The following is a 13,189-nucleotide window of genomic DNA, read 5'->3' as shown; positions in this document are numbered from 1 at the left end:
CTTTTTTCACAAATGAGACAGACACGTATATATGTGTAAGGTATAACAGATGATTAGCATACTAGAAGATGTATAATTGTTTGCTTATACGAAATTAAAAAGGAATGTACGCAGGAGCGGGATAACGTGGGGATTTGACGTTTTCCTCTTGGTTTCTCTCTTTCAAGACACAACACAACTCTCGAAGACTGTCAACAACGTTGAAATTGGAGCTGTAAGAATCGTCTTCTCCATTTGTCATTCTCATGCACAGTCTACGTATTTCCCCACGCTTACACTACTAACATACGCATGCATTTCATTTTTTTGTACATATATGTGTAAAAAGACTATAAACATCTCGATTCTACGTTGACAACTTGAAGAACCGGATGAAATCCAACTCATATACCTGTTTTTTTGTGGTTTAGTCACGTGTCTTTCCATCGATAGTCGGGTTGCAGTACGTAGGAGATGTTTGGTTTTCTCTAATAACTTTTTTTGCACTATACAGGAATTTATAGATGATATGTTATATATATTATATGTATGCGAGGTACTTGTTAATAAAATTACTGATATCATTTCTTACATTTTTTTGTCAATAACTCTATATTAATTAAGAGGCTACGGTGAAATAATTTTGCATATAATTATAGACCATGCGAATTTTGAAATTATAGTTTAAAAAATTTTTTTGGTTATATAATGCAATATAATTTTCCCCTGTTTATATATATAACGGGAAGATTTTTCATTAGGTATCTTGGACATTAGGAAACCAACAAAATGTCGCAGCACATGTCGCGGGCACTCTCTAGCGCTACAATCTCTGTTAATTATAAAAAATATTTATAGTAAGTTTTCTGTTTGTATTTGGTGATGTATGAAAAGACAATAAATACGTTAAGACTTTTTCTATAACAAAAATGAATGCATCACGAGGTCCAAAAGAAATGAATTCTTCTAATTATGCTATAACGATCGCTCATGTAATTTAAATCAAAGATTGCTACAGTTTATTTATATGTTACACACATACATTATTTGTAGTCTTTATATCGTAAAACTAAAGTATAGTTAAATCTTATAGATATAGTAATACTTTTCATCAATTATATATAACAACTGGCATGAATTATCGTGTTATTTCTTAAGCAGTAGTATTATTTATATACACACAAATACAGGCAGATACTGGTTGACAAAAGGAAAGACTTTTTGGTCTCGCAAAAAGGATTTCTTCGAAAAGTTCCTTTTTTGTTGTTCCCCGTTTTTAGAGTAACTACCGTTATGGAAGATATAGTTTAAATTTTAAGTAGATTTTGCTGACACTAGTTAATTTATTTATGTCTAATTAACTGCTAGTCTTAATAAATGTGGAAATTTACCAATATATATGAAATGTAACTCGCGTACTTTTTCGCCTATATGATATATATACTCAGTAAGTCAGTATGTGTGCAACTAAAAAGGATAAATGTGCTAGAAAATAATCAAGAGAATTTAAATAATGTTTTTTTAATAATCTTATGGAGTAATAAAAGTTGAATGAAACAGGAGAGTGAAAAGGAAACGATGGCAAAATTAATTTCGGAAGTAGAAAGAAAATGGAAAAATATTAAGTTGAGAGACAATAAATGAAGAATGGTGATATTGGGCAGATCAATAACACAACCACTCCTCTGACTAACTTTTATAGACAAACCCCTTTTTCTCCTTTTGATTCCCTTTTCCATTTCTTTTCATCTACTACTATTATCTTTGTATACTAGCTAATATTACTATTCCATTTTTTTTATCTTTATGATTTGATCGTTTTTCTATACCCTTCTTTGTTTCCTTTTCACGCTCACTGATTATCATCTTCCTTGTTTTTCCCCCCTTTGATTTGGTCAAATCGTCGTCACGAAAGCTTAAGTAAAAGAGAAAATGAATTCTTCTACATCATTCATTATATTATGGGTATGATATAAAAAGATTCGTTTGACAAAAAAAAAAAGATATAAAAAGATTCAAGGACAATGAGGGACATGGACTACGTTATTGATTTTGCTTTAACAAGTAAAAAACCATGGTAAAATGAGAAATCCATTAACATGTCTCAAAAAGTAAATCCAAATGTTTACGTTGAAATCTTGAAACTTGAAATATTTTTTACACAGTTTGACCAAAACATAAATACAAAATATACAAACAAGTAAATAGGTGTAGGACCTAGCCACCCAGAACCCATGTTTATTTTGTCTTGTATAGCTTTGGCTCTCTCTCCACTACTTACTCTCTCTCTCTCTCTCTTGAGTCCACTTCTTATTTACTTATCCCTCTCATCATTCTCTTCATCAACACATTCACTCATCTCTCTCTCTCTTTCTCTTCCTTGATCTCAGCCGGATCTGATGGGGGACGAACACAGGAGAGATAGAAAAAATATATAAGAAATTTCTAGAAAAAAAAACCCTAATTGAAAAAAGGATAGAGGGATTTCTCTTTTGAGGGGACTGTTGTCTGGCTCGAGGACTCTTGTTCTAATACAATCTCATTATTTGGATAGTTTCAGATCTGATGATTGATTAGGGCTTTGGTGTCGTCGGACCAGGCTTCATTCCCCCCAATTATTACTCCCTCTCAATCCGAACCAACTAAGAAGTTTCGTCCCTTTCTTCAGCTGCGTATCTAGGGTTTCCATTTTTTTCTTAATCCAATCTATATTTAGTTCAATGTGAAAAAAGTTTTGATGTTGGTTCAAAACTTTTTTCGTATTATACGTCTTCTAGATCTTCTGAGTTTCAGGTGTGTTTGATTCTTTTTTTTTGTTTGTTACAGATTGGTGTAATGATGAAGGAATCTGACTCATGTGATAAACTGAAAAAGTCTTTCATCATTACTAACTTTTTCTCGTTTTTTTTCCTCTGCCTATGATTTTGTAATGATTTGTTTTGTTTTGTTTTTTTAATGATGTCAGGAACGAGTTAGCATTCAGAGAGTAGATCTATTCATGGTTGTTATTAATGATGAGGGTTATTTTAGTTTCAGATCCGCCCATTTCTCTAAAACTAAACCAGATCTACTAGATCTGAAAGCTAGATCTGAATCTTTCAAACTAGTACTATACTATATATTTATGTTTCTTGTGGGTACACAACTCATAGACTAGGTTCCGTCATTCCATTAACCATATCTAGCTACTTCAAATTTTGATAATTAAAATTTCTAGATTCCCACATTTCCTTCTTTTCTTTCAGGGTGATTGTTTTGTTCTATTCACACTAACACTTTGCCTTCAGCAGTTGCTTCAAGCATGGATGGACGATCAAGAAACTTAATCGGATATTTTCACATTTTCCAATATTGTAATATGTAATAATGTTGTTCTGATCTATTCGTTTGATTGACTTATCGTATACCACAGTCACTTATGTATTTTTTTTGAACGTAAGACGAATTTTAATACATCACCCAGTATCAGGAACTCCACTTTTAGTTTAGCAAAAAAATATACCGTAAATAGTAGTAAATCGTGCTATTATAAGTTACAACTTTTAAAAACTTTGTATGCTATCAATCGAAGTCAACTACATTGGAGGTATGAACCAAGTACCGTCAAACCCAAGAATCAACAATTTATGTTAAGAAATGACAAGATCAAGTTATATAAAAATGACAAAAAATTACTGATTTGTTGCACGCTTGGTTTAATGTAGTGTGCAAGTGAAAGTGAAACTCTTTGATTTTCATTACCTCTGTGACAAAAATAAAATTTTTACAAAGTGAACGGATATAAAAGTGTGGTGGAACGATGGAATGTTTTTCTTTTAGACATTCGCTGGATCAGAACAGAAAGAAACAGATAATTAAATAAAATGGATAAATATTAAAAATTAACACCAGTCTGTGATAGAGTTTAACCTTTAAGTTCAAAAAAAAAAAAAAAATTGCCTTTTGAATTCCAAAAGATATCTTTTCACTAGTGACTGATTACACAAATTACCATGACTTTTACATTTTGTCTTTTTTGACTTTGTATTCTTTTAACAAGTTACTATGTGGCTTTATTAACGAAGACTTTGACCTCTCTTTTTTTTTCTCCGTCTAACCACGGTTTCAGTGTCTATCTTTATAGCTACCTCTAGGATTTGATGTCTAATCTAAATCTTTGTTCCATTTCGTAATTACGTTTCTTTCTTCTATTGTACGCATCATTATGCCAAAAAAAAATAAATTGAATTATTTTGGAAGACAAAAATCCTCAATAAGCCAATATACACACCCATGCTCTACTAACTTTACCGAAAATATTTTCTTATAAATTTTGGTTCTGAATAAAAAGTACAGTGTGTATCTTGCTATGTCCCATACTTTAAAAAAACAAAATCTTAAAGAGACAGACTCACAGAAGTAATAAAGAAACTACAATGTCAACAATACCTTATATTACGAACATCGGAACTTTAAAGTAAAGGCAAAGGCCCAGTTTGATCCATCCAGTGGGCCTAATTAATTTTTTTCCCACAATTCCACATCGCCCATTGGCCTTTCAGCTTTGGGTTGAGTTCCTCCATTTTTTTGGTGAAAAAAATTCGTTGTCTCAAGTCTCAACTAATCCACAAAAATTCTACCAAAAAAAAAAAAATTTTAAAAATTCTACCAAAAAAAAACTAATCCACAAAAAATCAAGTTGCTAATCTACTAGCATAATAATCTGCAACTTATGTTAGGCATAAATATTTTGTGTTTTGAATTGTCCTATACAAATTCACAAAGATGTTTCACATAATGAAAATAGGGAGAACAGCGAAAATATACCCCAACAATTTCTCGTTAGCTTTCATACCCCAACTTTGATATCCTGCAAATTACAGCCCCAACTCAAAATTAATTCAAATATCCTATCTAAAGTCCATCAAATTTTTCTGTTTTGACATCCGTCCAAACGGTGTTAAGCGAAAGATTAACAGTTGATTAGTCAGCTTTGACGTAGCACTTCGGCTTGACAAAACGACGTCGTTTTCCACATTTCTTTCAACTCTCACTTCCTCAAATCGATTTGGGGAAGAAATCGATATTAAATCCCCCAATTGAGGAAGTACAAATATTTGAGGAAGAAACAGTTTTGATAAAATTTAATATTTGAAGAAGTGAGAGTTGAAAGAAATGTGGGAAACGATGTCGTTTTGTCAAGCTGAAGTGCCACGTCAAAGCTGACTAATCATCTTTTAATCTTTCGCTTAACACCGTTTGGACAGATGTCGAAACAGAAAAATTTGATGGAGTTTATGTAGGATATTTAAATTAATTTTGAGTTGGGGCTGTAATTTGCAGGGTATCAAGGGCATGAAAAGCTAAAGAGAAATTGTTGGGGTATATTTTCGCCGTTTTACCGAATGAAAATATGTATTTTGTATCCAACTCCAGATTTTGTAATTTATTGATACTATCACTCTTACAAGTAGTTAGGTTAGTTCGAGTCCTTTTTTGTTAGAATATAAATTAAACAATGATATGATCTATTTCCAGTCTTGTGTCTTCTTTTATAGTCATTATAACCAGCTAATCATACTTCGATGAAAAAATGCTTTTTGATCATTCTATATCTACTCTTTGTCATTCCGAAAAATAGTTATTTATAGTTTATCTTTCCTTAATGTATTTGCTTATATATTTTATACTCACTATCTGATTAAAGTTAAATGTAGCACTCAATGGTGAACCAAACTATTAACCATGAAAATGAATCAACATAAACGTAAAACATTTGTATATGCGAAAATACTCTGTCCAAGCAATTTCAATTGTCATTTTCTTTTAGGCCAACTCTTTCACTTAATTCTCTGGAAATATTTAGGCAGGAAAATAAGATTTAACCAAATAAGAAAGGATTATTCGTCTCGAGCTCGTATGAAGAAGTCGATGACTAATGAGATATATTATTAAGGGTTTGTTAGCAAATTAATATATTTTGGAAAGTTAATTGGAAAACTAATACATTCACTATTTAAAATTAGAAAAGTAGGGTGTTGTATAAGAGTTTGTGAGATAGAGAGAAATGGTGGGGCATAGATTTTGTGAGAAAATTAAAAAAATGGGTATGTGTAGGTGAGAAAATAATTGTTAATATAATCTATTTTTAGAAAATTTCTTAGATACAAAAAAATATTTTTTTTCTTTACAATATGATATGAATTTTATTTAATAATTTTTAAATATATTATATAAATTTTTTGCATCTGTATACCTTAGTATGTGTACAGATGTCTATACACATTATTATGTGTATAGATGTTTGTACACATTATTAACTTTACATATGTAATTTATATAAAAACATTGCAGTACAAGCATATGTACAAACATTTGAAACCCTAAGAATTAAACATTTTTCATTTGTACACTTGATAATGTGTACAAATGTTTGTACACTTACTTAGGTGTACAAATCTAAAATCTGTAAAAAATATTTAATATTATTAAATAAATCATCAAGCAAAATGAATATCCAATTATAAAGAAAAAAACATAGAATTTTTTCTTTCTATAAAAATTTAGAATTTTTTTTAATTAGTCAGCATTTTTATTTTTAGATTATATGGAGCATATAATAAAGAAGAAAAAAATTAAAAAGAAAATAAAAATAAAAGACTCAATGATATGTGTTGTAAATATTAAATGTTGATGAGAGTTGGAAAGTCTTGTGAACAATAGAAAACAGTAAAAATTGTGGCATTTGCTAATTATAAATAGTAATTATACTACTTTTACAATTATATTTTGAAAAATGTCTATTTTACCATATATCTCTATTATTAAATGAATTCCATACTTGGGCATGTCCTGAAGTTGTTTCTTCTTGTTCATTGCATCGTACCCAACTTTGGATTTTATATGTATTCAATAGGCCTAGTCTAGTATTCAACACTTTTGCTTGTATTTGAATTTGACATACCATTATATATATAATATTCATATATTTATATGTAAATCAACGTTGACATTTATATAGTATAATACTGTAGCATTTTTTTTGATATAGTCTAAAAGATTTCAAAGTCGATTCCGTGTAAAAAACTAAATATAATATAAACTTTTACTACGTTTTATGAAAATTATGTTTTTTGTTCTTATGTTCCGTACATATTTATTGTTTAGTTTTTCTGTCTTTAATACTATACAGTACTAATTCTTCACCAAAAAATGTTGTTCTGTATTTATGTAGTGTATTAGCAATATACATCCCCATGGAAAAAAGCTTAATTTTCAAATGGTGTAGGACTCCGTAACGCAAGATCAACTGAATATGTATTTGAACTCATGAACTGTTGGTGCCAGTGCCACGACCCTTAGTGTACACATGTTGTTTCTGCAAGTCTTCAACATTCAATTGGTTTTACTTGTTTCTTCTTCTTTTTTTTGGTCAACTCGATGTATTAGAAAGAGGCCTAAGGACTCAACAAGCCACACTGTCAACAAGTAAGCGAATTATTGTTTGTCCTAGGAAATGTACTGTGTCGTACGTGCTATCTCATAACTAGGGGCCTTCATGTATGATGTACCATACAGAGTTCTTCAGAATCACTGAATTCTTTTATCAAGACCAAGTCGTTGTGTTATATAAGCTTTGCATATTCAAAATGTAAAACTGACCCATACCGCAGTCCAAAAAAACAACAAACTTATTAGTTTTAAATTATATCTATATCTATAAACTGACCCATACTAATGGAGAAAATCTAATTTATAATGACATTACTAGTTTTGTGAATAATTTTATTAGTATTTTACTAGTATTAATTAATAAATTCAATATTTTCTTTTGGTCAACTTAATGAATTGATCTACCAAAAATGAATACTGAAGTTCTCTATAAAGATTCTGTAACCAAAATATGTGGCAAGGAAGGTATGTATTTTAATATTCCGATTTCTCTTTACCAAAAAAAAAACAAAATCTCTTTTGACCTTTTTTATTTCAGTTAGCATCGCTCATTAAATCTAAATTTTGTCATCTCCGTTATGAGAAAAAAAAAATAAAAAATGAAAAACTTTATAAGGCTTCTTAAATTCTCTCCACCTCCACTAGTAGACCCTTGGCCTTTCTCCTCTGTTTCCTAAACCAAATCTTCTCGGAACTTTTTTTTTACATTTTTTTCTTTTCGCTTTTGCTCCTCTTCTAAGTTATGGGTTCCGGAGAAAAAACCCTCAAAAGCTTCCATTCAAATCGTTCAAATAACGTGAGAAGCAACAGCAAACAAGGGATCAAAGATGTTCCAAAAGGTTGTTTAGCAATCAAAGTGGGATCAAAAGAAGAGGAGAAACAAAGATTTGTTGTTCCTGTTTTTTATTTTAACCATCCATTGTTCATGCAACTCTTAAGGGAAGCAGAGGAAGAGTATGGATTCGAGCAGAAAGGTACCATCACAATCCCTTGCCATGTGGATGTTTTTCGATATGTTCAAGACATGATCGACAGAGAGAGATCGGTTGATTATCATAGTAATCATCATGATGATCATCGTCATCATCATAGCCACAATCATCTTGTTGGGTGTTTTAGAGCTTGATGATGATATGATATATATGAGCCTGATCATGACTCAACCACCAAGCAAAATGGATATTAAACAAAAATTGTCTTTATATTTTCTAGCCTTTTTATCTTTGGTTTATTTAGTTTTTTTTTTAATGGGTTTGATCTTGTGGAGTTGTGGAGCCAAACACGGCCTAACCCACAAGATTAGGAGTAGAAGTTTAAGTGGTGTGTGTAAAAAAATAAATATAAATAAACGTGAAGTTATGTTAATTGTTCGATTTATAAGTTTTCTAGTGTTATATGTTTATCCGATTGAGGATGATCACGATGGTGATGATGATTCTAGCGAGAGATGACGAACAAGTTTTGGCAATTTGCGTTTGATATTTTCTAATGAGACGTACGTATAAATTTGAAAGGTGTCAATGGGATTGTCACTATTAAATTAATTTTGTATCTGTTAGGAAAAAAAAGAAAAGAAAGAAAAAAAGAGAAACAGAAGAAGAAGAGATTCTCAGTTGATTTCAAATTAACTATGTTACTTTTTGGCAACAAAAGTGACAATAATGCTCCTTAATTTATCTTTCTGCTGTAACGGCCAGTTGCTAACTCGCATTAATTTGTATTGACACGAAAACAAATATATATATATATATATATATATATGTCCATGAAGAGTTACAGAAATACAGATAAAACAAAACATGTCCGTAGAGAGTTATAGAATACAGGGTTGAAAATTAAAAAGATGAGAAAAAGAATATGGAAGAAAAGAACAAAGTCGGCAAAAGTGGGTACTTCTCTCTTTTAATCGGAGTCTTGCTTTACTCTCTCGTGCGTTAATGCCAAAGATTTTATATCCTTTTTCAATACTTACCATCTAACCAACCACTAGGCACGAAAACTAAAGAAAGTCCAAGAAGATGCTAGTATTATATTTCTTTATTGCATATTGGCACCCAACGTTACTAGTAATTTCTATTGTTTGACTTTGTGTATCGCTTCTAGCCGGCAGAATGACAAAAAAATATAATACTAGGATCATTACACGGTTAAATAGCTGATATTGATTTTTATGTGGAACTGAGCATCTCTGTAATTAAGATCCATAAAGAAAATACTACAGTCTTATTCTGTGTACCCAAAGTAGTAAGAACAAAAAACAAGTAAACCATATATTTGCCAGAAGTTGTTTGAACTTTTGGAGATTCCCCCAAATTTCCATAAGCAAACGAGTACAAATACGAATCCACTCAATCTAAAAATGATCATCAGTCATGACTTGTAACAAGTGGCCAGGATTTAATTGTCGGTCGAGTGTGTCACCATTAGTGGGAACCCATTTACTAATTTGTTAAATAATGGTACTTTTCAATCTTATAAAAAAATACGTATATCGATTACAATAATTGATGTATCCCTCTAAAAATACTAATACGCCTTTTCTTATTCCTATTTGAATTTTTAGTTCATACCTTCGACTTCGTAGACAGGAAATCATATAAAGGCACAAAATTTAGTAATAATTATAAATAAAAACCGATATATCTTGTTTTGTCAAAAATTTGGTTGCTCACTTTGCGTGTGTAATAAGAAGGAATTGCGCTCACTTTCAATTGAAACGTCGTCGTAATTGATATTTTAGCAAAATGGGCCTGGACTAATACACCTGGTACAGTAAATACCAAGCCAGAAGTAACAAAGCTTACAGGTCAGCCCAAATAGTTTTGATATTTCCAACATTAAGGCCCAATTACAACAAAAACACTTGAGGAAAATCGTAAAGAAAAATTAATGCCCCAAAATTTCCTTAAATCTTCATGTAAACTGTAACGTCTGATATTTACAACGTGACGAATATCAAAATAAATCGAATCTAATTCCATAAAGCTAAAGTGGAAAATGAAAGGTCAAAACGAGCCTTTTACTAATATCATCGTCACATGATGAAAAAAAAAAAGTGATAATTAGAATCCTCCATTTTTCTTCAAAAGTAAGATTCCGCACCTTGAAAGAGATTATTCAACAAAATGAACGAATAATGTAGTATATGGTTTAAATGCTATAGTTATAAATTAATGAGTGTGATTAGCTTTGATTGGTAGGTTAATATAGCTATGATTAGCCCCTTGGTGCATCTTAATCCATGTTTGTTGGGGTGATTAACTGGTAATTAATCAATTTCTAATGATGAAAAGAGCAAACTATTCAACATCAAAACTAAGCAAAGCATTTTTACCAACTAAAGATATGACTTTCAATTCCTAGCAGAAATATTCCCTAGTGAATAGAATAGTCAGTCTAATAAATAGAGTAAAATTAGAAAGTTTGAAACACAAAAGAATGTTATGGAATTGGAAATTACTTATTCCAAAAGTTAATTTTGTCGACGAACCCATGTGATTATTGTTGCAAAGGAAAATGTAATTGCTTTTAGTCATAGATTGATAATTAAGATTCAAACATTAAAAAAATTCTAAGACCAATCAAATTCAAAACTATATTCTTCTATTTATAAAATATAGAATCATTATGATATAAAAGTGTACGACAGACATAGAGAACTTTTGTTTATCTGTAATGATTTCACATAACTACTGTAATTATCACAAACTGACCCTTCTTATCGTAATTTTTTTCAACTTTCAACAACTATATGGTATGATGATTATTACATCTTTACACAATGTTTTGGTATGCCACTTCCATTTTCCGACATCCACTTCCGTTCGACACGTGACACAATGGGTTGGACGATGACGTTGTCGGTCTCTCGAATTCTGCATCGTTCCACAAATCCATCTCCGGTATATAATTATCCGTCGTTAAACCGGTATAATAACCAGACCGGTTCAGTTCATGGAACGGTGATTCTGAAGTCTCACTGACGGCTGGGATCAAATACGAGTTAGGCCCATTTAGTTGCGAGGCAACGAGCCGATCCAAAGCGGCCCAGCTAGTGACGAAGCTCGGATCCACAACTTTGCTGACATGACAGTTATTGTCGAGGTTGGGGAGTTTCAAAAAAGGGTCTAAAACTATCTCCTCTTTACAAGATTGCCCCATAGCTTCAGGAAGGTGCTCGATAGTCTCATCATTGAACGACGGCGTTTTAACAGATATCCCTGGGCTGCTAATCATGGTTTTGCAAAGACTCTTCTTCTTGAAAACACGACACACCACCCATCCTTCGTCGCATCCTATGGCCTCACATGTTTGTTCGACGGTGACATCATCATCGTGATTCGAGGACATTAATACACTACTCTCGTCGAGTCTGTATTCATGCATGATCCAATCGGATTTCTGACCATGAGGGGCTCGACCTTTGTAGAAGACAAGCGTCTTTCGCATCCCGATCCTATCACCATTGGTATATATGATCTTGTCACGTCCTGTAGCTTTCCAAAACCCGACCGTGGTGGCTCGGTTGGTTCTAGTCCCCGTGGGGTACTTCTTGTCCTTATGGCTAAAGAAGTACCAATCGTTTTGCGGCGTTGTTCCAATCTTACACATCTCTACACAGGGAAAAAACAAGAGTTATATGTTAGGTTCTTCTAGTTCTTCTTCCAAATAGCATATATTTTTAACAAACTATAACTAATTAAAATATTAATAATTGTCAAGAATCCAGTGAATTAAGCAGCGCATATGTATTTTTTGACTGCAAATTTTTTCTCATTATGAAATCACCAGTAGAAGCTTCTGTCTACGACTCAACGTGAATGGAAGAATACTTTAATATATATAGAAGCCGTAATATTACGTTTTATCAAGAATCAAGAAAGTCTATGTATACTCTCGTTCCGAGATTGCAAGATATAATTAACAAGACAACAAAGATAGATGATGAACCTTGAATATCCCAAGGCTCGAGCTTGTTGAGGTCAACGTCACGAATAACGTTGAGATCGATCTTGACGTTAGAGATTTTCTTCCGTAGGTAATACTGCAAGAGCTCTTCCTCGGTCGGGTGAAACCTGAAGCCAGGAGGCACTTGCGACTGTCCGTTTACTGATATGTTCATTGCTAAAGATAGAAAAAAAGAAGAAGAACATATAACGAGTTTATAACTAACCAAAGTGGGTCTATTTATATATATATGTGTGTATATCTCGATGTCAAAATAAATAAAATATATGTGTATATTGTTTACATCACCTGTTAAAACAAAAAGTACATGCATGATGAAATGCATGTGTTCATTTTTAATTCTCTTTTTAACAAGTTTTCCTTTTAAAAATGGGAGTATTATTTTTTAATCCGAATATCTTGTGTTTTCATATGGTGTCAAATTGTAAGTACGCATGAGCGGCCAGTTACAAATAAACATAATAAGACTATATAAGGGGTTATTCTAATAATTTGAAATCTCTGTTATATTCCGGAAACAGAACTCGTAATGAATGTTGTACTTGCTTGGGAAATCTATACCACCAATGGGCTAAACGGCTAACAGTGGATCGGTTTATTACCAAGTAGCTCGTGCCAGTTTCTTCAGCTTTTCGTTTTGCCAACTTTTGAGATCACATTATATAAATCTACTAAAAAACTGTCTATTTTTTGCATGATTCAGTAATATACCCGTAAAAAATACAATAATGCAAAAATAGAGAAAATTAATTGCAATTTAAATTTAAAATTATTTTGCTATCTTTTAGTTCGGTGTAAATGTGTAATGGTC

At 31.8% G+C, this 13,189-nt stretch overlaps 1 protein-coding gene, 1 long non-coding RNA gene and 1 pseudogene across 3 annotated transcripts; 2 read left to right on the top strand and 1 right to left on the bottom strand.

The window, feature by feature from the left end:
* The first annotated feature begins 2,320 nt into the window (after positions 1-2,320).
* LOC104749129 (uncharacterized) lies at positions 2,321-3,456 on the top strand. The gene is made up of 2 exons (XR_761326.3): positions 2,321-2,772; positions 3,270-3,456. It is a non-coding gene; the product is annotated as an uncharacterized LOC104749129 (long non-coding RNA).
* A 4,453-nt stretch (positions 3,457-7,909) lies between these two features.
* Positions 7,910-8,775, top strand: LOC104749128 (auxin-responsive protein SAUR32 pseudogene; annotated as a pseudogene). Its single transcript, XR_015583731.1, has one exon. The product of XR_015583731.1 is annotated as an auxin-responsive protein SAUR32 pseudogene (transcript).
* A 2,221-nt stretch (positions 8,776-10,996) lies between these two features.
* On the bottom strand, positions 10,997-12,573 carry LOC104749127 (NAC domain-containing protein 66-like). The gene is made up of 2 exons (XM_010470704.2): positions 12,361-12,573; positions 10,997-12,023 (listed from the first exon to the last, which is right to left on the bottom strand). The coding sequence occupies exons 1-2, from the start codon at positions 12,530-12,532 to the stop codon at positions 11,185-11,187; spliced, it is 1,011 nt and encodes a 336-aa protein (XP_010469006.2). The 5' UTR covers positions 12,533-12,573; the 3' UTR covers positions 10,997-11,184.
* Between the last annotated feature and the right edge of the window lie 616 nt (positions 12,574-13,189).

Source organism: Camelina sativa, chromosome 16, assembly GCF_030686135.1.
Source record: "Camelina sativa cultivar CO46 ecotype springtype chromosome 16, ASM3068613v1".
NCBI lineage: Eukaryota > Viridiplantae > Streptophyta > Magnoliopsida > Brassicales > Brassicaceae > Camelina > Camelina sativa.
The sequence above is the reverse complement of the archived record's forward strand: the minus strand, read 5'-3'. Positions and strand labels throughout refer to the sequence as shown.

Coding starts and splice junctions, on each gene's coding strand:
- LOC104749127 (XM_010470704.2), bottom strand. CDS start 12,532: ATGAACATATCAGTAAACGGACAGTCGCAAGTGCCTCCTGGCTTCAGG. Junction 12,024..12,360: donor CGAGCCTTGGGATATTCAAG/GTTCATCATCTA, acceptor TTCCCTGTGTAG/AGATGTGTAAGATTGGAACA.